General features: G+C 29.1%; 1 protein-coding gene across 2 annotated transcripts in view; it reads right to left on the bottom strand.

Moving 5' to 3' along the window:
- Nucleotides 1-25,585, bottom strand: part of LOC107437077 (BTB/POZ domain-containing protein 9) — a 157,221-nt gene that overhangs the window by 26,548 nt on the left and 105,088 nt on the right. For both annotated transcript variants that reach the window (XM_021144206.3, XM_021144207.4), the window contains exon 3: nucleotides 2,960-3,116. In XM_021144206.3, the coding sequence (XP_020999865.1) occupies nucleotides 2,960-3,116 (157 nt within the window). The remainder of the gene's footprint in view (nucleotides 1-2,959; nucleotides 3,117-25,585) is intronic.

Genomic DNA, 25,585 nt, shown 5'->3' with positions numbered 1-25,585 from the left:
ATGTAAACTAATGCGAACTTTACAATTAAATTATTAATTCCTTCGTATATTATTGGTTTAAGTTGTCGAAAATTAATATTTCAATTGTGAGGTTCGCATTAGCATACATTTATAAGAGTGGGGAAAAGTATATGCATTTTTTAATAGTTTTTTGAATATGGCTTTTTGAAGACGAAAAACCAGACGAAAAGAATAGACTTACAAAATGACTGATAACTAAATAACTAATCAAAATTTTTGAAAAAGAAAAAAAATACTTCTTCATTATGTCAAAACACAATTATGGGCCGAGTTTCGTGCCCGGGCGAGGCTTCTGGGGCTATATATTGTGATTACAGACACACACACACAGCCGCGTTTATTATTATGTATAGATTATTATTATTTTTTTTTTTTTTTGCAGTTGCAGCATTGTCTATAACCGACTTTTTTACACAACGCACAAAAGATTATGTGTTAGTTATACTGGAATATAAGAATGGACTGAGAGGTTTGGAGGTCTGAAAATTTAAAAGAAAAGGTTGAAATTCTTCAGAAATTAGCTTAAAGAATGCTAATTTTGGTAGCATTATCGGATCCTTAACACAGTCTTCTACATTTTTTTATTGAGATTCCGGCTAACTGAGAATTTTTTTTCTCTTCTATGTACCTGTTAATGTTGTCAAAAATTAATATGGCATGCTCCACACAAGGAAGATATTCAAGCCACCTGATTTGGCAGAACGTTTTTGGAAAAATGTTGCTACCAGATATGTCAGTATACTCTGCTCGTCTAACATGACTATCTTTGGAAATATAGTATATTCCTCTCAGAAACTGGGTCACCTTCCATCCTATTTTATTGTGACTTATTTGAAATGCACCATGGATAACGTGAAGGCCACATGATCCAATATTCACCATCTTAGAAGCATCTTCATTTAATTCAATGCATGATTTTAAAAGTGTCAAAAACTTCCAATTCACAGCAGGACCATCCATGCTTACTTGAAATATTTTCTCAAGTGGAAGTGGATTAATACAGGCTTTAAAAATTTCCAGCATATTCTCTACAGTAGACTTCTGAAGAAATGCAGAATTCAAATATCGGGTGCAAACTTGTTGTTTCGAATCACACCAAAAATGAATGTGCAGATCCATTTGTCCCTTTTGTGCAATTTTGTTCAGTGCTTTGTCAAAACAAAAAACAAATACTTTACATATTGAAAGCTCTGCTGTTTTTGGAGATTAAAAATTCAATTAATCATTTCATTTCAGAAGAAAATTCAACTTAAATTAAACGTATCTTGAAAAATACTGAAAAAAGTAAATATTGGTTAAGACAAATGTTCCATGTGCAAGAAAGAGGAAATTTTCTCAACTGTTGTCTGTAAACCAGTTATTCACACAAAGAGCAATAAACCTAGCAACCCTATCAAAAATTCCTTATCATTGGATAAACAAGAGGAAAATTGCTAACAGGACAGGTTCTACCAGGGAAAGAGGAATGTTCTTATGAGGAAATTACATATTTTGAAATACAGAATTTTTCATTAAAACTTTATTTTTGCCTGTCAGTCTTTGAATGAACTATAGTTTTTTTTATTTTCCTAACTTTATGAACTTGTAAGAAAAATCTTGACTTTATGAATATGTAAGAAAAATCCTGACTTTTTCCTGACTTATTAGCTTAATTTTAGAATATCCTGACTTTTGCAGGTTTTGCAGGTTTTCCTGACCGTGTAGGACCCTGTAACAAGAATCAAGAATCCTAGTCTTCTGGATTGGGTTCAGAATTACAAGGCTACGGAGTTGACTATTGATAGTCATAAACTCAAAATCGGGTCAGCTGGTCAACACCGGTTATAAATATAAAACTAGCAAGAGAAATTGTGCTGACCGAGGTTGTTTTACTCGCCAAAATCTCTGATCAATCAGCAAAATATATATATTTTTTAAAAACTGTTTTTTTTTGTTAACGCGCTTTCTTGGTTTAAAAACAAAACAGGACTAGTCTCCTTATGCTATCGAATACGTTACATTACATTTATAATCACAGATGTTGTCCAAAATACCAACAAATAGTTAAGTTCTGGAGAAGATTTTTAAGCGTTCTCCGCTGGAACAGTTTTTTAAAACAGTGCCCCCCCCCCACTTACGCAGGAAGAAGTGTATAGCATTGAAATTTTAGTGCAATTTCATACATAAAGCTCAACAATTGGCTCAACATGAGCTAAAAAAAAAAAAATAATAAACTAGAAGAGATTACTCTCTGGCAATTTAAACATACAAGGTAAATTAACAAAACACATTGAGTTAATTTAATCAGCACAATATACAGTAATGGCATATGAAGACTCATTTTTAAGGAAATAGAGTAAATATAATAATTTCCCATTTTACCTTCAAGCAATCAAAAGTTTAAATTATCCTCAGTAAATACAGTAAAATACATAGATCAGATATACGGAAATCGTGATGGTTTTAAAATATTTGCAGCGAAAAAAGATAGATAAACGAGTCTCATGTCACTAGAGATCATCCAATGTTATTTTTTTTTTACTATCAGAAACAGTAAATTCAATGTATATGAAATTTTTATGGTTTAACATTTAGCTTACGCAGTTGCTTTTAAAAATGTTTTATTAATTTTAAATTAATGTGTGCATTTTTATCGCGTATTTTTTTAAAAAAATTAGTTAATGGTGATTTCAAGTTATTCTTCACATGTAACAGTAGGATATTTCCAGTCATCATAAAAAATAATAAATAAATTTTTTGAAGTTTGGAATTTATTATAGAATAAAAAACAGCACTTTCCTAAAAATTTTATTATGTTTGAAATCCTCCTCATAAAGAATATTAATTAAAACTAAAAATAAATTAATAATTTCCCATTAATGTCATATGAATTAAAGTAACACAGTTGAAAAAGAAAATTATCTCAATTATCTCATAAAGTAATGGAAGAAAATTCTACCTTTCCAGTATATAAATAAAAGAGGACTTCTCTAAAAACATCAGGTTTTGCGAGAGGTAACCTGATTGGAGTGGGCGTACCAGGTGGTGAGGGTGAGACAGTTGATCCTGGTACCTTGCACATTTCACCTCGTTTCACATTTTGGAAACTAGCACACCTAAAAAGGAAAAGAAATTACTACTTTAACTATGAAACAACAAGCAGTCCTGCAAATCAATAAAATAATTAAAAGTTAATATTATTATTAGTTTTTATATGTGAAGCTAATTTTTTTGTGAAGAAATGACAAGTCAGAACTTTTTCTGTTCAATTTATATTTATTTATTTGAAGAAAAAGAAAACTTATTCTATGGGTAATAACATAACAAGCCATGTTTTACAATTCTTAATGACCATTTTTTATAAGGTTATTTATTTTTTCATTTATATTTCTGAAAACATAAAACAACAGCATGTACCAAATTAAATTTTTTTTTTTTTTTTTTTTGAAACAAAATATTTGCGAATTTTATTTTGGCCTGCTACTGTCGACATTTGTAACTAATTGTTTCGTTAAAAGAAAGAAAAAAAAATCATTCAATCCACTAATGAATAGAGATCTTATTCACATTACTTCTGTGTATTGTAATTTTATCTGTTATTTATTCCATTGATGATAGAATCATTTATTACATTGATCATTAAAACATTTTATTCATTGCTCAATGGATGTTTTATTGATTAACTTTATTCTTTTATAATTTCAAAGATTAAAAACTAAATATCAGCCCAATCGTCACTAAGTGCACAGTCCTATTTGGATTTTACAGCCATGAGATAGGCAAAAAAGCTATTCACAGTTTTGCATTACTTGTTAAGAATCATAATTAATTTTTCATAGTGAAAATCTATGTAATACTATAAATTAAGAAATAAAATTCGCTTGTTGTAAACACATTTACCTATATTTCGAAAAATAAATCCACAAAATAAATTAAATATACTAGGTTCTTTATAAATAAAAAACTATGTTGATGTAATATTAAAATACTGTGGAGAAAATAAGGAACTAATAATGCATAATTTAGATATTATTGCTTTAAATAAATTATAAGATGAAGTTCTACGTAAACTAAACAAAATCACCAATCAATAGCATCCATAAAAATTTGGATAAACAGCTAGGCTGATATCGGAATTTAGAATCTTAATCGTACTTTTGATTTATGCCCAAGCAGATAAATTGGAAAAGAACAATACTTTAAAAACCATTATCTACCTTTCGTTCGTTGTTAGAAACAAATGGCATCCATCTTCAGAATCACGGATAACAGTGATTTAATTTAGCAATGTCTATTTAACTAAGTAAATTCAAAACAGTGAGCGAATAAAATGGAATGTTATAAATGAAGGCAGAGGTGTGGATGCGCTGCCATTTTTCCGTCATCAATTTCTCAACATAGAATGCTTGTATTAACTTAGCAAATATAATATACTAAATATCTACAACTAGGGGAGATGTTGAAAAGTTTTCGATCCATCTGTTATATTTTTCAGCTTAAAATACCATATTAAAATCGTTCTTTTAGTTTAAGCTTTTTATAGGAATAGTTTTAACAGAAAAAAAACTTATATTGTTATTAAATTTATTTACACACGTTTAAAAAAGGGGTTTATTCAAATTATATTAGTTTCTGGACTAATCTTATTAATTAAAGTATAAATCTAAGCTCTATATTTCTTTTTATGCTTCAATGTTATGCAAATTGATTTTGAAAACGAATCTATAACGAAAAAAAAATTTTAGACTTTTTTTTTCAGAAATGAAATGAGAATCTAATTATCTTATAGACTACAACTATAAGAAAATTAATTTGCTTGATACTTTTTAAATTTTGATATAAACAAAATTTTCAGACGAGTCAAAATATTTCCCTGCTCATTTTTATTGTAAATGGCGTTCTGATATTGTTGTTATTTTTTTTATTCCTTAACACTGACAGAAATAGAATGTTGTCGTTTATTTTCTAGTGAGATAGAAACTTTGAAAACACACACTTTTTTCTTTAAAAGGATTGAAATACTTAAGTTAACGAAAACTGGTACAATATTTTTGCTATTGTGCTGCATGCTGACAGACGTTAATGGAAATAATCTTACCAAACCCAAACTTCACTTACACATCAATTGGATTCTCTCAAGTGACGTTATCGTAGGTAAATCGTTTCATAAGCCAATGACGTCGCTTACAGGTATCCATATCAGTATGATTTAAATCAAATGGTTAGGCATAATCACTTCACTTGAGTTTCGGGTTTTAAGTCCCCGATTGCGCACTCTATGGAGAAATGCTTATAAAAGGCCTTAAATTAAATTAGAATTCAGTTTTTGTTATTCAATATGCCATTATGCCATACAGCAATATTCAAGTTTTGTATACATATTTATTTAAACTACACTTCCTAAGTTCCGTATGAATTAATCCATCACTCATTCCTTAAATCACGTATTTCAGGATAGACTTAACTTTTGCATATGCATAATTCGTAAACAAAATGCGAGCACAACCATATCCAAATTAACTATATTGAGTGAAAATGAACTTAGTGAGAGCGTTATTAAATTTACACCATCCTTTTCAATATACTAATATAATCAGCTGAATTATTAAAGAACACTCATTATGCAACGGTTTAACGAACGACAAACAGTTATAACGAATGAAAATTCGTTTGGCAAATGTATCAATTCCATGCATTTGTCATAGATGGAGATAGAAGGGCGCTAAATCGGTGTTCTGTTCGAAATTAGAACAATGGGAAGAGAAAGTTATGGACAAAAGAGCGGTCGGAAGCAGCTGTGAAGTTGGGGGAGGGTTTTGGAATGCCACCCCCCATCGATTTTGTGCCCTGGCACCAAGGGAATCTGCTTTCTCGACGGTGCATCGGTAATTAATCAGGAATAATAAGGAACACCGCTTCGCTTTTGCCACGCTCGATAATTAATTTATGCTGCCTCTGGTACTGGGGTTGCCAAGAATGGAAAATACTGCGCTATTTATAAAATTTTTAACACTGTTTGAATTGTAATGGCTAATAGATCTGGTTTTCTTCAGAAGTTAGACATATCATATATGACGTTTATTAGTTTACTTAATTCTTTACGCTTTTAAATATATTATGATTCAGTACCATTATTTCCAAGTTTCCCATAATTGGGCAATTATATGCACTGAACTATTAATACCTAATAACTAATCACTCTTCAACACATTGATGGCTACTTCTGACGCTTTGAAAATTATTATATTGAATACGAAAATACTTATGTAAATAGAATCATGTAGAATAGCCGTGTTGTTAATACAGGGTGTTCTGTAATGACCACAGTTAATATTTATTATAACAGTAAATATTAACAGTAAATATTATTTGAAAATTATTATATTGAATACGAAAATACTTATGTAAATAGAATCATGTAGAATAGCCGTGTTGTTAATACAGGGTGTTCTGTAATGACCACAGTTAATATTTATTATAACAGTAAATATTAACAGTAAATATTATTTGAAAATTATTATATTGAATACGAAAATACTTATGTAAATAGAATCATGTAGAATAGCCGTGTTGTTAATACAGGGTGTTCTGTAATGACCACAGTTAATATTTATTATAACAGTAAATATTAACAGTAAATATTATTTGAAAATTATTATATTGAATACGAAAATACTTATGTAAATAGAATCATGTAGAATAGCCGTGTTGTTAATACAGGGTGTTCTGTAATGACCACAGTTAATATTTATTATAACAGTAAATATTAACAGTAAATATTATTTGAAAATTATTATATTGAATACGAAAATACTTATGTAAATAGAATCATGTAGAATAGCCGTGTTGTTAATACAGGGTGTTCTGTAATGACCACAGTTAATATTTATTATAACAGTAAATATTAACAGTAAATATTATTTGAAAATTATTATATTGAATACGAAAATACTTATGTAAATAGAATCATGTAGAATAGCCGTGTTGTTAATACAGGGTGTTCTGTAATGACCACAGTTAATATTTATTATAACAGTAAATATTAACAGTAAATATTATTTGAAAATTATTATATTGAATACGAAAATACTTATGTAAATAGAATCATGTAGAATAGCCGTGTTGTTAATACAGGGTGTTCTGTAATGACCACAGTTAATATTTATTATAACAGTAAATATTAACAGTAAATATTATTTGAAAATTATTATATTGAATACGAAAATACTTATGTAAATAGAATCATGTAGAATAGCCGTGTTGTTAATACAGGGTGTTCTGTAATGACCACAGTTAATATTTATTATAACAGTAAATATTAACAATAAATATTATTTGAAAATTATTATATTGAATACGAAAATACTTATGTAAATAGAATCATGTAGAATAGCCGTGTTGTTAATACAGGGTGTTCTGTAATGACCACAGTTAATATTTATTATAACAGTAAATATTAACAGTAAATATTATTTGAAAATTATTATATTGAATACGAAAATACTTATGTAAATAGAATCATGTAGAATAGCCGTGTTGTTAATACAGGGTGTTCTGTAATGACCACAGTTACTTTTTATTATAACAGTAATTTTTGGAATTCTTCACAAAAATGAAAGCAATAAAGTAGGCTAACTGAAAGGTCGTAAATAAATTTTTAAGCTAGGAAAATATAAAAACGCTACCGAAATGTGATGAATCGTTATTGGGAAAGGCGGCTATACATAATATCAAAACCAGTGTGATTGCTGGAAAAAAAACAGAAAGGAGCTTGAAAGTGCTTATTTGAAACAACTTGCAACGAAACACGTTCTGATGCTCAGTACACTTACCTTCCTCTATCATGATTCATTAGATTTCGAAAGCGTTTTTTTATCGCTTAATATCAAATCGGGACCTCCAATGAGAGTTCTTTTTGAGGAGGATTTTTAAAAATATATAGCATAGGCAAATCAATACCTCTGGGGGTACTGGATTGGAGATCGATCGTTCTCTGATTCAGGTCAAAATCACGATCTGTGGATGAATGAATGGGTCCCCCCTATAAACGGGTGCGACGTATGGTGTGGCATACTCGAAAACAAGAACAATCGCACCCCCTCTGCCTAAACAGGCATACGTCAACAACAACACAGCAAAGGCGGAATACTCCATATAATCCGGTTAATATTTATTATAATCAAAAATAAATAAAATTAGCAAAGATTTTTAAATTATGTCAGTTGATCAGTAGAGTATTTGTATATAGACAGAAACATTGTTGATAATAAAATTTTGATAATGAGCTAATACATAATTATACTTTGCGAATTTGTGTTATATAAATAAAATCCTTAAATCACGACCAAGATAATTTTAACTTGCCTTGACTTAACGGATCTGAACTTAGTTTTCGCTAACATTATGTATCTCATTTATTCCTTCTCCAATATAAGAACTGCTCTAAAAGTTTGCATTAGTTATCCGCCTTAGTTCTTTACGCATATTTTTGAATGACAGCGAACATTTATAAATATTTGTCGATCAAACTGCAATTTATTTATATTAATTGATAAAATTCTGATTAGTTTAAAATTTTCAAGCATGACACGTTTTATTTTGAGTTTTAGAATCAACTTTACGGTTAAGGGTTCGTTCCACACATTCGAGTGGTTAGTGAAGGTAGAACGTGCAAAGCAAAATCAGATCAATCGCAGTTATTTAAATAAAATGGAACATTTACAAAGTAAAACATATTTAGTGTAAATTTTGGATTCAAGTAAAAAAAATTTAATCTAAATTCTAGCTTTATAAAAAATCTCAACTAAAAGTTTTATTTTAAAAAAAAATCCAAATCAGATATCAATAAATTTAGATAGATTAAATTAATCAGTAGTCAGATTAAAATCAATAGAGTACAATTACAATTTTACACGAAAGGTTTAATAACATTTGTAAAGGTGAACGAAACCAATCAAACCAGTTATAACAAATAAATAACTTTAAAAAAAACTAAACTTATGAAAAATGAAATAATGTTGAAACAATTTTAACGACAGCAATAGCAATGACCTGCACAATTTTCCATGCAACGAAAGTACTAAATATATTAAACAACTAACAAAACTTAAAACCATTAACTTGCTTAACGAAAAATGTTTCAGGATTGAGTATATATATTTAGCATTGGCTAGTATATAATGCATACATATAGTTAACTGTCGTTATTTTATTAGATTTATGTAATTGCATTCAGATTAAGGTTTACAAGTTAACAAACACCAAGTGTTATTCAGATTCTGTAAAAAAAATTCTGTAGGCATCTTATACATGACCCATTTAGCAAGAAATTCTAATTCCGATGAAATTTTCTTTTTTTATTGAAATAAATAAATAAAAAATCATTACAAGAAAGATTCTGAAAGAAAATGCTTTGCTAACATTTAAAACTCACAAAAAGGGTAAAGAGCTTGAGAATAAACACTGAAATTAATGTGAGCAGTTTGTTTTAAGAAAAAGAATTGCCGCCACGTATACAATCCACTCCCCTTTTGTAATAAAAAAAAAAAAATATTATTCGAAGACTTACTTCTAAGCGTTCGAGAAAGAAACGAAATCGCCATCAAATGGTAAAATTAGTAACCTTAAGACCAAATGCAAATTGATATTCCATTCATTAATGCGTAATAAAGCCATGCCTTTCAAGTAACCAAGTGGAGGCATTGGAGAAATAGTATAAAATCTAAGAGTTCTCAAATTACATCCATTAAGAACAACTTCCCGCACTAGGTATAAAAGTAGCGCCGAAATTCATTAATTCACTTTCTAAAGTAATGCGCAATAAATTGTTGCATTAGGTTCAATTTTCCATACAATTTTCAACTACTAACGAAACTATTAGCACTTACTTAACAAATAAATAAATAAATAAATAAAACTATGTTTTTTGAGATTATAGGTTTAGCACTGGCTAGTATGTTGTACGCATATATACAGTCAACTATCGTTAGTTTATTTGACTTAAATAATTGCATTCAGAATAGGCTTTACAACTTTAATATCAAATTTCGTTTAGGTTTTCTAAAAGCCTTTAAATTTCCATCTTAAAAACGACCCATTTAGCAGATAATCATAATTCCAATGAATTTTTCTGATTTAAATAAATAAAAACAAAAAGTACAAGAAAGATTCTGAAAGGAAATGTTTGGCTAACATTCAAAAGCTATTCAAAACTCATCCAAAAGGTAAAGAAAGTACTTTGGAATGAAAACTGAAATTAATGAGAGCAATTTGTTTTAGAAAAAGAGTAGTAATTTATATAATCCTTCCAGCTTTTAAAATTAAAAAATAACAATAACTTTCGATGACTTAATTCTAAGCGTTCTCGCCAAAGGAACCAAATCGCCAACAAATGGTAAAATTAGTAACCTCAAGACCAAATGCAAATTGCTATTCCATTCATTAATGCGTAATAAAGCCTTGCCTTTCAACTTACCAAGCGGCGGCGTTGGGGAAACAGTACAAAAGCCAAGAATTTCCAAATTACATCCTTTAAAAGAGTAATTCCCTGCACCAAAGTATAAAAGTACCGCCGAAATTCTTTTCGGAGTTATTCACTTTCTAACGCAACACGCAATAAGTTGTTGCTTGAGTTCTTGAAAGGAAAAGAGGAGCAAAAAAAGGGAAAAGCTTTTTGATTTAATCTTGGATGAGTGGGTGTATGTGTTCCATCTTATCTGCCATTCATTTAAGCCTTGTTTGTATTATTATTATGTTCTTGGGCATGAGCAAGTGGGTTGCAGCCCTAACTCATTAATTTCAAACCCCCCTCATAGCCGACAACAAAATGGATGTGATGGAAATTATAAAGTAACGAATAGAGAAATTTATAAGAAGTAAATCATGTTTATCACTCATGGAAATAATTTGATTCGCCAAGTGAAATAATGGTAAACAGGGTGGAAGTATACATACATTTTCAACTTTAACGCACAACATTAGAAATAAATAGTTTGGTTTGTATAAGCAATCTTATGAGAGTGGGTGCATGTGTTGCAACTTATCTGCCATTCATTTAAAGCTACACGTGTTTTGTGCGAGATTTAACACTTTCAGGTAGCGTTCAGGTAAATACGTGACTGCTACTGTCACGTACTTGAGTATGGTACTGCGCTAAGCAGAATTTACTTACGTGAATTTACGGGATGCCACGTGAAAGTGCAAAACTTCTTTATGTTCTTGGGCATGAGTTATTTAGGTTGCAGCTCTAACTCGTCAATTTCATAGCCCCTCATAGTCGACAACAAAATGAATAAGATTCAAATTATAAAGCGACAAAAAGAGAAATATTAAGAAAATCATGCTTCACACTCATGGGAATAAATTGATTCGCAGAGTAAAATAATGGTATATACGGGTGGAATTAAAAATGTCATTCCAAATCTGATGCTCACACTCCAAATTTGCCGATTCCAATATTCCAAATTTGATGACACTTGAAATAAATAGTTTGGTTGGCACATGTGATAGCGATCGTTCATGAGTGGGTGTATATATTATAGCTTATCTGCCATTCATTTAGACCAATATGTATTTTTTTGAGAAATTCTACATTGTCAGGTAGCATACGTAGCTGTCACGTACTTCGGTATGGTACTGCGCAAAACAGAATTTACGTACGTGAACTTACGGGATGCTGCGTGAAAGTGCAAAACATCTCTAGGATTACGTTTTTGGCCATGAGCAATTTGGGTTGCAGCTCTAACTCCTCACTTTTACATCCGCTCGATCACTTTCAAATTGTCGATAACAAAATGAGTGAAGTACAAATTATAAAAAAATGAAAAGAGAATTGTATCGGAAGCAAATCACGTTTATCACTCATGGAAATAATTTGATTCGAGAGTAAAATGACGGTATTTAGGGTGGAATGGATAACTAGTCAAATTTTGATTTCGTGACACAGCTAAGTTAACTGCTAACCGAGCTGTTAACTGTTAACCAAAAACAATTTCCAAAGAGAGATACGTTTTTCCCTTCTTCATTAATTCACAAAGCAAAGCTCGATACGTAGTAGAACCGCTTGAACCTCTTTTCTTACTCTGGTGAAAATTTTATTTTTGAGACTAACATAAACATCAAACCAAAATAGTTAATCGGCTCCGCCCCGTTCGCGCTGTGCATTAAAAATATCATAATTGATGTGTTGTAACATTTTAAATAAGTAAACGTCTCAGCAGCAAACAATATTTTTTGGTCTTCACCAAATTTCGACGATGAAATACGCAAATTCGTCTTCCAAAAATCACAGTAGAACCTCAGTGTATTTATAACGAATGTCATTCAAAAATGATTTTTTTTTAATTCTATAAAAAAAAAGTAAACACTGTACTTGTTGGAAAGACATTTTTGGTTCACCATTTTTAAAGAACAAATTTTATGTTTTTAACAAACATAAATTATAGGTTGCATTATTAGTTACTAAAATCCAAACCTTAAATTTTATTCGTTTGTGTGCGTGACTGTAATCATTCTCAGGAACATATATATACATGATTGATTAGTGTATAGTCTAACTATCTAATGGTTATAAATGAAACGCACTTGCTACGTTTATGAAAACATTAAAAAGCGTAAAATAAAGGTTTTAATTGTGTCTTCAAAAATGTTACTCCTTTTTATCTTTTTATGTTTCCCCGAATAACTGAAAACCATTCTTAAAATTTTTTAAACATTGCTATGGTAACAAAAGTTAAATACTTTAATTTTGAGAAATCACTAAAATCTAGCATGATTTGTATTAACCTCTCTTTTAAATGTTACAATACTTCCTGAATTTTACTTCCTTATTTATTTTACGAAACTTTTTTCCTTAAAACTTTTGCCGTATTGTATAAGTATTTCAAAACGCTAGGCAACCATATTATTGCTCATATTATCTTATAATGCCTTATAAAACATGAAGTACTTCTATAATATTATATTCTTTACAATTAAAATTTTCCCATTGATATTGAAATCATTATTATAGAAAATTATTTTAACTATATATAATTTGTTTCTCACACAATAACAACTGAGATATAAATGAACAAATTATTGATCAATGGTAATTCGATACAATTTAAAGATATTAAATTTCAAGTTTAATGCTTATTTTGATTTTATATTCATTATTAGGAAAATAGCTCATAATAATAGTTTTCCCACAATGGCATGATAAGTGAGTGAAATTCTTTATCAAATTTAATAAAAACGGCAGAATAAAAAGAGTCCTAAAGAGATTTGAATGACAAAGAAAATTTTATCATTGTTAAAATTGCAACAGAATCAAAACTTTTGATCGTATTCATTCAGATAATTTAAAAGCGCTGTCCTTTTTCCCTATTAGAAACGCAGTTTTAAATATACATAAAATTTTGAAAAACGTTTTCTTTTATGGATAAACTCGGTCTTTCTCAATACAGAAATCAGCAACAGAGTTCGAAAATTCTTTTTTTATAAATGTTTATAAATGGAATTTTGCGATCTATTTTACAGGCAAATCAAACACGATCTTACTCACTACAGTAATTAGCAACGCAGTTATATATGAAATTTTGTGTTACATTTTCTTTTGCGGGCAAATCAAAAACGAACTTACAGTAATTAGCAACGCAGTTTGAATGCATGAGCTTTAAAAAGACAATGAAATTTAGAGACAGATACTTAGAAAATTTGAGTTTCTTTAATAGAGAATCATAATTAACTTCTTTGGAAATCAAATACTTATCTCTTAAGTAATCTTCAATAAATGACAACAGTATTCACATTAACTTTACACAAATTGTAAATCATAAAACTATTTTTGGCAATGATTAAAAATCTCATGCTTCAATCGTCAAACGATTGGAAATTTTTTATTGGCTTGTTAAAGATATTTGGAATCGCAATTAAAGAAGATGCAACTCTAAAATACAATTTTATCCAGAAAGCACGCATTGCATTTTATGCAGTTCTGTACTCTTTGTGGATAGTGTCCGTCTTATATGTTTCAACTGCTGCATTCCTTCTTTCAAGGAAAAACCTCATTTTTGCTGTAATGAACATCCTTAGAATGGTCATAGTTATTGTTCTATCAGTAAATCTTCGTTTAATCTTGAAAAAAATTATTAAGAAAGCGCAGCTGATACGCCGAATTGCTAACTACCATCGTATAAAACCTTTTCGAAAGAAATCGAATAGGTCAGTGATGTTTTTATTCGTTTTACTTTCCATTAATTACATAGTACTTCTTTCTCAAGACTCTGTGTACAAAATTGATATAACATTACCTTTGAAATTATTTAGCATTGGAATTTTTGGCCAAAGAAATTCCACCAGTTTCGATCCGCCCTACATTAAAACAGTAAAGATTCTTCTTATTTCTTCAAATTTCGCTTTCTTGATTTTTTTGCCATACGCAGCTGGTGTCATCTGCTATTTAACTCAGCTGGAGAACTATAATATTATTCAATCTCACTGTAACACAGTTAAAGTGGCTGTTAGAAATGGAATAACATCAAAAAAACTATCTGCAATCATCAATAACTATGAGCGAATATCAAATGCCGTGAAGCAAGTCAATGATTTGCTTGCAACTTCGATTGTGTGTTTGATTGGATATTGGTTTATGTCTATTTGTTTTCTTATCTATGGATTTTCAAGTCCTCGTGCTAATACTTTGCAGTGTGCGACGTTTTCAATCAGTTTGGCAGTTGTATTAGGTCAATTAATAAGTTTCGTTAATGTCTGCGATAAAATTGAAAATGAAATCCAAAACATTCGAGCAGTTATCGATTTCAAAATTGAGCAAAATAAAGATTTGCTTACGAAAGAAGCTGGACTTTCATTCACGCATTCAGCATTTAAACGATTCAGTAAAAATGTTTCTGTTGCCCCTTTGGGTTTTTTTAAGTTGAATAACAGTTTCCTTCCTGAAATCTTTGGATTAATTATAACTTATAATATCATTCTTTTACAATTTCAAGTAAGCTAAACCTTAGAGGCTAAGCCTTCATCTCAAAACGCAAATATCAGAAAATTCTAATTGAAAGCATACTTAGTAAAACAAAAATTGCAGTAAACCATAAAAAGCAAGCTTCATACACAAAGCTTCAGCACAAAGATCAGAAGCTTGAACATCAATTTCAAAAAGTTTCTGCATTTTGGGAATCAAATAATGAACTGGTCACGTTTCTTCACGCTTCCGGACACTCACTGTAGTGTAAGATTTCTAGTAATGTAACCTTTATAACCTCTTAAAAATTTTAGCTAAGCATTTTCGGATCACTCTGCATAGTATGTCTGAGTCGTTTCTCGGAATGCGACTGGATGGAACTCGCATCTTAATGACTGAGATTAATTAATAACACTAACCACTTGTAAATTTTGGCCAAACATTTTAGGATCACTCTGTATAGTATGTCTCAACCTTATGAATAAGTATGGCTAAAACGCTTTTAGAAAGACAATCAGAACTTGCATGTTGCGTCAGTAGAACACGCTAATAAACGTAGTACAACAATCTACACAGGAACTTAGAAATTTTATGTTTCCAGTATAAAATCACTTACTTAGAAGTTAGTCATATACTCCTTATTAATCCCTTTTTTGATGTTTATTTTACCTCTATTTCATACATTCTGAGCCGAAGAGTGTTGCACACCAGGGCTAAAGAAAAGAGAAGGGCTGGTTCATTCCTCTCTTAGAGCTGAAGCTATTATTTCCTTCCTCATGACGTCACGCCGCACACAGAGCTTTGAGATCGCAAGCAAAGATATTATGAAAACTTGGCATCATTCTCTCTGCAAAAATAAGTTTGACTTTTCCTTGATATTAGTGGTGCTGAATCTAAAAAGCATTGATGCTGGGCATGCCAGGCAAATGTATACTAGACCTAGTATATATTTTTTCTAGTATATATTTCGGACATTTACCAAAGCGACTGAAACGCTTCTCTCTGGTTACTGACAACACATATGTGCCTATGGAGGAGTAGGAACAGTGTGTCACTATGCAATACAATGTCCGCTTACCACATCTTAGCACTTTAAACAATCAAAGCTAGAATTCCTCATAGCCTTGAAGAGATGAATCTTAAATTGAAACAGATGGCAACCCACCTGATTAATTTTCTAGAAGAATGCGAGGAAATCCTGAAGTAATTTTCATGAAAAAAAATGATAAAATTATGCAATGGTGAGCACCAATCACTACTAAGCTTGACCAATTAGCTCTGAATACTTTCTAATCAAAATGCCCTAACTAATAGAAAAATATAATTTTTTTTAAATCAGTTTTTGCGGGTTTTTTAAAATTTTGTATCGATTTTTTTCGTCTCCTTTTTTTCAAAATCGTTTTTAGTTACTATTTGCTATTATTTTTTTTTCTCTCTCTCTTGTCTTTCAACCTTAACCATTTACCGATAAATGTTCCTTTAGGGTATGGGGTAATGCCCCCATAGGTGCGGGATAAAATGTGTGTGTGTGTGTACGTGCGTGTGTATGTGTAATTGTTATGTTTTTCTGATAACGTCTATGATTGATTTTTTGAATATTTGAAAAATCCACTGAGCCTCGAAGCTGATTATTGAATTATTGGTTATATTGAATTGAACACACATCAATTACTTTTCCACGAAAAAAAAATAAAAATAGGAGTAGCTATTTCAAAATTCTACCCTTTTAGCCTTTGCTGCGGTAGATGGATAATAATTTATATCACTATTCTTGAGAGTATACTTTATAGTACTTTCATGTAAAATTCTATTTTGCTTCCTAAAATGGTATGATCGCCAAGGGGTCATATGTTGGCAAAGTTATTTAGTTATCAGCATGCACAAAGTCAGCACGGAAGATAAAATATTTTTGGCTTTACAGCATGTTAACTGCCGTTCATTTGAAAAAACATCGTAAGTTCTTCAGGATAGAATTTGGAAAAAGTGGTTTGATTATTTTTTTTTTCATGTTGCAACGCTAGAATAGAATTTCTGGAAACTGATCAAAAAAAATAATTTTTCAAAATATATATATTTTTTGCAATATGTAGCTTATTATGAAAGAATGCTAAACCTATAAAAAATCTCAATTATGAAATTTTATCATTTACGTTAATTTCTCTATTGCATGGTTATTGATTTCTCAATGCAAACAGTTTGTACTAAACAGGACAATGACCTGTCGGAACAGAACATTTATAAAATAAGAAATGAATAACTAAAATAAAATAAGAAATGAATAACACAGCATAATTATTAAGTTTAAGGTTATAAAGCAGAAATATAAAACAAATTTTATTTTAATAACTCAGGTGATTCAGCTGGATAGAATAGGTTCCAAATTAAGATTCCAAATAATAAAATTTCTTCTTCTAATTAATGATGCATAGCGTATTTTTAATGGAATTTTGAAACTCGCTTAATCTCTCTGGCATGCGAAATGCAAGTTCCGGATGGAACATGGCTTAGCAAGAATTAAATTATGCATGGCTAAAGAGAAAAGTAAAATTCTAATTTTCTGCACAATATTCTACGCTAATTACCATTCCAAATAACTAATTTTACAATTACTTTAAAATCTTCTTTAGACGAAAACATCTTTCTCGTTCGAAAAGTGTAATTATGACTCAGCAGCGCTTGGTTTTCGATTCAACTTTCCCAACTAATTAATCATTAGAATTTTTGAAGGTTAAGCATATTTTCCCAAGAGAAAAAAAAAATGGCTGACGGGTTTTATAGAAAGATATGCCTAGATTAATCATCCACGATACATTTAACAAAGATTATTTTTTTTTTTTTAGTTTATTTCGTTGGAAAATTCAGAGCGAGTAGATGAGTGTAAATAGCTGATAACAAAATTTTTGGAATTATAAAAATTAAATATTTTGAAGCTAAAAACTTTAAAAAAAAAAGAAAAAAAGATTTTAAATGGTAAGCTGATTAATGATTATTCTTTGGATTGCATTAAATATTTTTCCCTTTATAATCGTACGCGGTAAATCATGTAGAAAAACTATTAAACAAATATTATTGAATTCAAATTATTAGTTTCGAACCATTTACTCTGTAATAGATACAACGATAATTTCTTATAGTTTTGAATTAGAAGGTGTATTGGGAAACTAAGACTTAAATTTTCTGCGTTTTTATGATTGGTGTATTGCCAATCCAAAAATGCATTCTAAATATGTATGTGAGAGTACGATTATAATGAAGGTATTTAAATCATTTATAAATGTGAGCTGAGAATATTTTAATTTTTTTTGTTATTTAATTTCCTTTTAATGTATTTACTCAGTAAATACTTTCAAAAATAGTTTTTAAAAACTTTCTACATTTTAACCAGAGCCGTATGGTTGACAGTTGAAATGGTAGACTCAAATTTATAAAATTTACATCGAATCCTACGAAAGCATTAATACAATTACTCCAAAAAAATATATATAGATGTTTCAGATTATAAATTTTTTTTATGCACAATTAGGGCTGGTAGTATTTTATATAAAATTACATTTTATACTACAAAATAAAAATTAACTAATTATATAAAGATACAATAGATAGACTTCAATACAACAGATAGATTAAATATTGAAATTATTGGGCAAAACCATTAAAAAAAAAAAGACTACTCGAACATACATAAAAATGTTATTTGAAGAAAATTGTCAAGTGAATACTCATCAACTAGAAAATTATTACAAATGAACATTACATTCATTTGCACATTTTTTAAAATTATCTTTGCAACTTAAATAAATAAATTTAATTTTGGAATTCATGCATCAAAAGATATCTTATTATTTATGCACACATTAATATCGATTTTTCAATAGTTTTAATGATATTTTGTGCTCTTTTTCAAAAATTCCAAGCTTAGGTTTAAAAATGTTCAAATGTTATAAAAGAATTTCATAAGTTATAATTCAAATAATTGCAACAATATTCATCGTGTTAACACTTTTGTTCACATAATTATTTTCATAAGATATAATGAATAATTGTTATTAGATTAAGTTTAAGTTAAATAATTTTCAGAAGATCAAAAACCTATTTTTTTTACATAACCTACGAATCCAACAACTTTTTACCTTCCAGAGCAAAAATGTTTTTCGAGTAAACATCAGATATATTTAAAAAAAAATAAAAAAAATTTTTAATATATCTTAAAATTGCAGAATTGGTATACAATTTAGTGAAGTTAAATCCCAGCTATTCATAAGTTTGTGTATAATAAAGGCATGATATAATTTTACCATACACTAACTACTAAATGCTCGATAACTGAGATGAGTTATGAGCATTGGTTCTAATCAAGTGTTTAGAATTTAAACCTCAAATATTGGCAAACCTAGAAACCGTTATTATTGTTATACAGGCACTCAAAATAAATTAACAGATTGAAACAGTATTAAATTAGAAATATTCCTATCAAATTTTCTAATTTAGGAATAAAGCACTAGATGGCGCTCAATCATCCAGAAAGACATATAAGTCATTTTTTTGATTTGCTATTAAAATCTGACCAGAAGAAAACTAAAAGTTTGATTTAAGTCAACAAATTTTTAATAGGAAACAAATGATTTGCAGCCAAAAATAAATAAATATAGTTTATTTTGTTGTATCTCAAAACATATTTGTTAAATAGCATTTGCTGGAATTTAAAAAAAAATTGCACAGAACAATGCAAATACAACAATCGGTAATTCAATATTTAGGAATTTTAACTAAAGTTTGCGGAGTCAGAGTTGATGAGTTAAAAACGAAAAAAATTCTGCATGTGTCGGAGCTGGAATCAGAAAAATTTGCACCACTTTGAGTCCAGTTCATTAAAGTGAGATCCCCGCAGGTCAGAACGAAGTTTATAATCTAATGAAAATTATTTAAGCAAATATTTATAATTATTAAGTGAGAAAAAATTTAACTCAAATAAATAGTGCGTCAATAATTTACACTTTAAATTATCTCATACGTTTATTAAATTCGAACGTTTTTGAGCCTACGATTGATTAAACTATTGAAAAAGTTACTTAAATTCTAAAACAAAGTTTATTCAAATCATTCGAAAAGCAAATTAAAAAGATATGAAATCGAATTCTATGCACGATTTCATTTTGTTTTGGAATAAAATTAGATTATTTCTATAACATTGTAAGAAATAAAAACAGAAAGATTAAAAAAGGCAACGAGTTCAAAAGTAAAAAAGAAAAATAACAAACAAATAAATGTAACTAATAAATATTAAATTCTTATGTAAATATTTTTAAGTAATTTTGTAATGTTAATAAACTGAAATGTTAAATTTAATTACAAATGTAGAATTTCATTCAAAGTAATATACAAAATCATTCAAAGTAATACACCAGTCGTATATTAAACACTTCTTAGTGAGTTACAGTATAAATTCGAATTCATTTTGCTTAAGGGCTAAATTAAATTGTTTCGATAGGATAGTAAAATTTAAAGGGGGGGGGGGAAAGGAAAATAAGTAAAAGAGAAAAGTCTAGAACGAATAAATTCAACTGAGTAATAATTCTTACGAAAAATTTTTCAAAAGTAGTTTTGAATGTTAATTACAAATATTAGAGTGAATAACAATATGAAACTTACTAATTCTTCACTATCAAAATAAACCAAAGTAATATAATAATATGGTGTTGAATTACAATTTCGCATTCTTCAATTTGTTCTGAATAAGAAAATGAAGAATATTATTCTGGGATCACATTTTCGCAAATGTGATCCCAGATTAATTAGTAACTAAGAGACGTGTTATGCAAATGAATTACAATATCAAACATATTAATTCTTCACCATAAAAATAAACCAAAGTAATATAATAGTACTTTATCAAACAATTCTTAATGAATTACAATTTCGCATTCTTCGATTCGTTCTCAATAAGAAAATGAAGAATATTAAAATAATCTTTGAGCACATTTCTCCCAAATGAGAATTTGTAATTGATAGACATGTCATGTAAATGAATTACAATATTAAAGTGAAGTAATATGAAATTTATTAATTCTTTGCCATTAAAATAAACAAAAGGAATATAATAATACGAAATCAAACATTTTTTAACGAATTACAGTTCCGCATTCTTCAATTCGCTCGCAATAAGAAAATGAAGAATATTAAAATTTTCTAGGAACACATTTCCTTAAATGTCAATTTGTAAATGAAAGAGATGTCATGTAAATAAATTACAGTAAAGTGAATTGCTATATGAAATTCATAAACCCTTGACGATTAAAATAAACCAAAGTAATAACACGATATCAAAAAATTCTTACTGAATTACAATTTTGCAATCTTCAATTTGTTAGTGATATGAAAATGAAAAATATTAAAATATTCTGGGAGCACATTTCTTCCAAATGTAAATTTCTAATGAAGATACGCGTCATGTAAATAATTACAGTAATAAAGTGAATTGCCAAAGAAAATTTTTTAATTTTTCACCTTTAAAATAACCTAAAGAAATCTGAAAGAATGAAATCAAACAATTCTTAATGAATTTACAATTTCGCATTCTTCAATTCGTTTCCAAAAAGAAAATGAAGAATATTAAAATATTCTGGGAGCAACATTTCTCCCAAATGTGAATTTGTAATTGAGAGAGATGTCACGTAAGTTAATTATAATATTAAAGAGAATTAATATGGAATTTATTCATTATTTAACATTAGTATAAACCAAAGTAACGTAATAATACGATCGCAAACAATTTTTAATGAATTGCAGTTTCGCATTCTTCAGTTTGTTCCCAATGCGAAAATGAAAAATATTAAAATATTCTGGGAACATATTTCCCAAAATGTGAATTTGTAATTGAAAGGCGTGTCACGTTCAAGACGACACGTATAGGAGGAAATCACGAACTCTATAACAATTTGGTCGCTAAATGGTTGTGTTATGGTGCATAACACATTTACAATGTATTACATTCTTCTAACCTTTAATGTTAGCTAAAGAAAGAAATTACGGTTAAAGTTAACTGTTTTTATAAGATTTTTATACAATGAAATCTTTTGTCATTATTTATTTGTTCTTTTGTAAATTATGAAAGAAATGCACTTCTATTTCCCCGGATGTGGTTTATTTCTTACAACGTTTTATCATCAGCATAAAATAATTATTTTAAATGCATTAAAGTGAATCTGACAATAAGAAAATACAACAAAATCTCAATAAAATAAATGTATTAAATTATTATTAACTACTTTGAGTTGTAGATTTCTAATGAATTGAAATATTGAAAGAGAAAAAGTGAAAAATAAAACATTTAACTGATGCTTTGATATTCGTAAAGCCTAGTTTTATTTTTCTAAAAAAATATAACTTTTAACATCATTCACAAAAAAATAGCTACTTTAAAAGTATTAGATATCGATAAGTTTATGCAATCAAAAATATAACAAAACATGTTAAGAATCAAACGGAAGCAGTCAAAATAAATTTATTAATTAAATTTTTAATTTCTTTCAATTACAAATTATTTGTTGACAACAATGTAATATTTATAAAATATTTAAAATTCATATATAAAAATAACTATAAAATATTTTTAGAACTAGAAAAAATTTAACTGATAAAAAAAAGTGAGAAAAATTATTTACTAAAATTTTTGTTATCATACTTTGGTATTTCTGTAAATTATCTCAATATAATTATAATTCAGTTTGAAAATATACATTTTGATTCTACATAAAAATTTCACTTACATTTTTCACACAAGTTCAAGCTATACCCGAATTATATTATGGAACTATTGTCGAAAGCTAATATACAGCTCCAAACTCAAGAAGCTTGCAATAACAGATACACAAGATAACAAACAATGTTATAAACTATATCTGACGTAAATTTACTATGAAGTAGGAAAGAAATAAAACGTAAGAGAGATTACCAAGGCACTTTCATGTTACGCAACATGTATTTTGCTAAAGATAAAATTTTCCGACGGATTACTAAGCCCATAACCCTTTGATTCAGAATTTTTATTAAAAAATTTTTCATACTTTTTTCATTATTTTGCATTAATTTAGGTCAAAATATGCTAAAAATATTATATAGAGCATTTTAATAATTTATAGTTATGAAATACAGCGGGAAACACCTATGACTTTTTTTTTTTTACATTAAAGGCAAATTCTCCTAAACACTACGAAATTATAATTTTTCACATTTGCACTTATTTAGATTTAAGAGAAACAGTTGGTCAACATTGATATTTCTGTTATTTATAAAATCAATCATTCATAAATTTTTGAATATAAATAAAAAATAATTTTCAAACTATTTTTTTAAATATTTTAAGACAAATATACTTCCCAAAAATATTATAATCTAATAAATATTATTATTAGTAACTATTAGATGGTTTTTTGTAATTAAAAAATACCAAAGTATATTTTTTGCTTGTAATTAGGGAGCCAAAGAAATATATAGAAGGGAAACCGGTGTTTTATCTGCGTAAAAGGTTAATCAGATTATGAAGGGAAAAAAAGTAATATTCTTTTTATACATTTTTAAATCCAACATATTCTTTAGTATCTAGTTCTTTTGAGTTCAATAGTGGTGAACAAATAGAACTTCTGTGATGAAAATGTTTATAGCCAGTGATGTAAGAAAATTTAAAATTAAAATACATTTTAGTTCGAATCGAATTTTCTACATAGAAATCCAATTCTGAGATAGTATAGAAATAAGAATCGAAACTTCCGATTTTAAAATTCGAAATATGCATGAAACTTTTATAGGAATATATTTAAACATTTTCCAGTCAGAGATAAACCGATGTTTTCTTTTGCTGTAGTAAATAAAAAGTTTCTCGAAGGCAATTCGGAAAATTCAGTAGATGACAAATAGTCTTTTTATATAACATGAAAAATAAGTAGAAATCATGTTAGAATTGAATAGTAGAATAAAAATTGAATCAGAAGACAAATCGATCGAAAAAGCAATTCCAAAACGAAATTTACATTCTTCTTTGTGGCACTTATTATTTTATGACATTCCTATAAAATATTTTACATTTTTTTACAGAAAGACAAGTGGAACAAAGTTTATATGTTAACAGCAATAGAATTGTATGGGATTATTTTATGTTTTGTAAGGGACAGTCGCATATGTTCCATGTGTGACCCCACAGTCACAAGACACACCAGTAATCCCTTTCTTCCCAAACGCATATTAAGGTATCTGAATCAAATTCATTGACAATGGCTGTAATACGCTGTTTCAGCTTTTGCGAGATAAACAGGAAAGAGAGGGAAGAATACCATGTACTTAACATAACCCTACAGGAAGAAATAACAGATGTTAGGGGTTAGGCCAGGAGTTTTGGAAGGATATTGGGTAAGAGTCATGTCGTAGTCCGCGACTCGTCCAATCCATGGGTGAGGGAGATATTCATCATGTAGGCTGACCAGTGTGGTGGTGTACCATTCAATTTGAGAATGAAGTTGTCAATGGCGTCCTGAAGCTGCAGCATCAACCAAAATTCCATAAAATTCCAAAATTGCACAGAGCCTTAGGAGAATTGTTTCTCAAAAGCGAATATTTTGCTTGTTTACCTTCCCTGTGACGTAGAATGTTCCGTCATCTGGGAAAACTAAACGGAATTGATCACGATTGATGGGCTTAATTCAGATACTTTAACACGCTTTTGGGTGTAAGTGAATTACCGGCGGCTCGATGTGAGTTGTGTGACTAAAGGGTCACACACAGAAAATCTACGTCTATCCTTAACAAAACTTAAAATACTTCCATACAATTCCATTGTTGGTAACACATAATATCAGGCAACATTCTTGATTTATAGTGCATTGAGTATACTTATGAATCACCCCTATTTTGAAGATCTTTGGTCACAAAAGTACTAAGGGATTAAAAAATGGACCTTGCAACAAGATTCTGTTCTACCTCACACAGCTAAAAGCACTCACCATTTTCAACGAATTTGACTGAAATGAATTCCTTCTTTAGATCGATTTCGCTGTCAAAGATTTGGGAAAGATTCGGGGTCAAAATTTTGACCTGATAAAAACTTAACATCTCTAAAAAAATTGTGCAACGTTTTTAAAAAAATCTAACAAGTGAAACCTTGAATGAACAATCTGAATTGCAGCTCATAACAGGAAATTTTGTGACATGCCTACAGCTGTGTATAGAGGTCAAAGTTGGGTAATTTGTCTAGCAGTGAGATTTTCCATTCACATGCAGCATCCTGTACGCTCTCATACGTAGGTTCCGCACAATCTCTACAAAGAACTCATAACCAAGGCAAGTGGATGTGCGAGAGAGATTTTGCATTTTCACGTAGCATCCTGGGAGCTCACGTATGTTAAATGCTACAGAACAGTCCCGATTTTATATATAACTTGTAAAGAATCTACACACGTTCACGTGCTATGTGATACTCGATAACTATTGGAAAGAAACAGGAAAAAAGAATAAGATAGAACTGATTGTATAAAATTAAAAAAACTTAATGTGCAAGCATGAAACGTTAACAATGAAGCGGCAGTTTATAACATGACCACCGATTACATAATGGAATCTGATACTACAATACTAAGTTTT

Source organism: Parasteatoda tepidariorum, chromosome 3 (assembly GCF_982258835.1).
Source record: "Parasteatoda tepidariorum strain Cologne lab strain chromosome 3, Ptep-v5.0, whole genome shotgun sequence".
NCBI classification, from domain to species: domain Eukaryota; kingdom Metazoa; phylum Arthropoda; class Arachnida; order Araneae; family Theridiidae; genus Parasteatoda; species Parasteatoda tepidariorum.
Note: the sequence above shows the minus strand (reverse complement) of the source record. Positions and strands in the feature narration are given on the sequence as shown.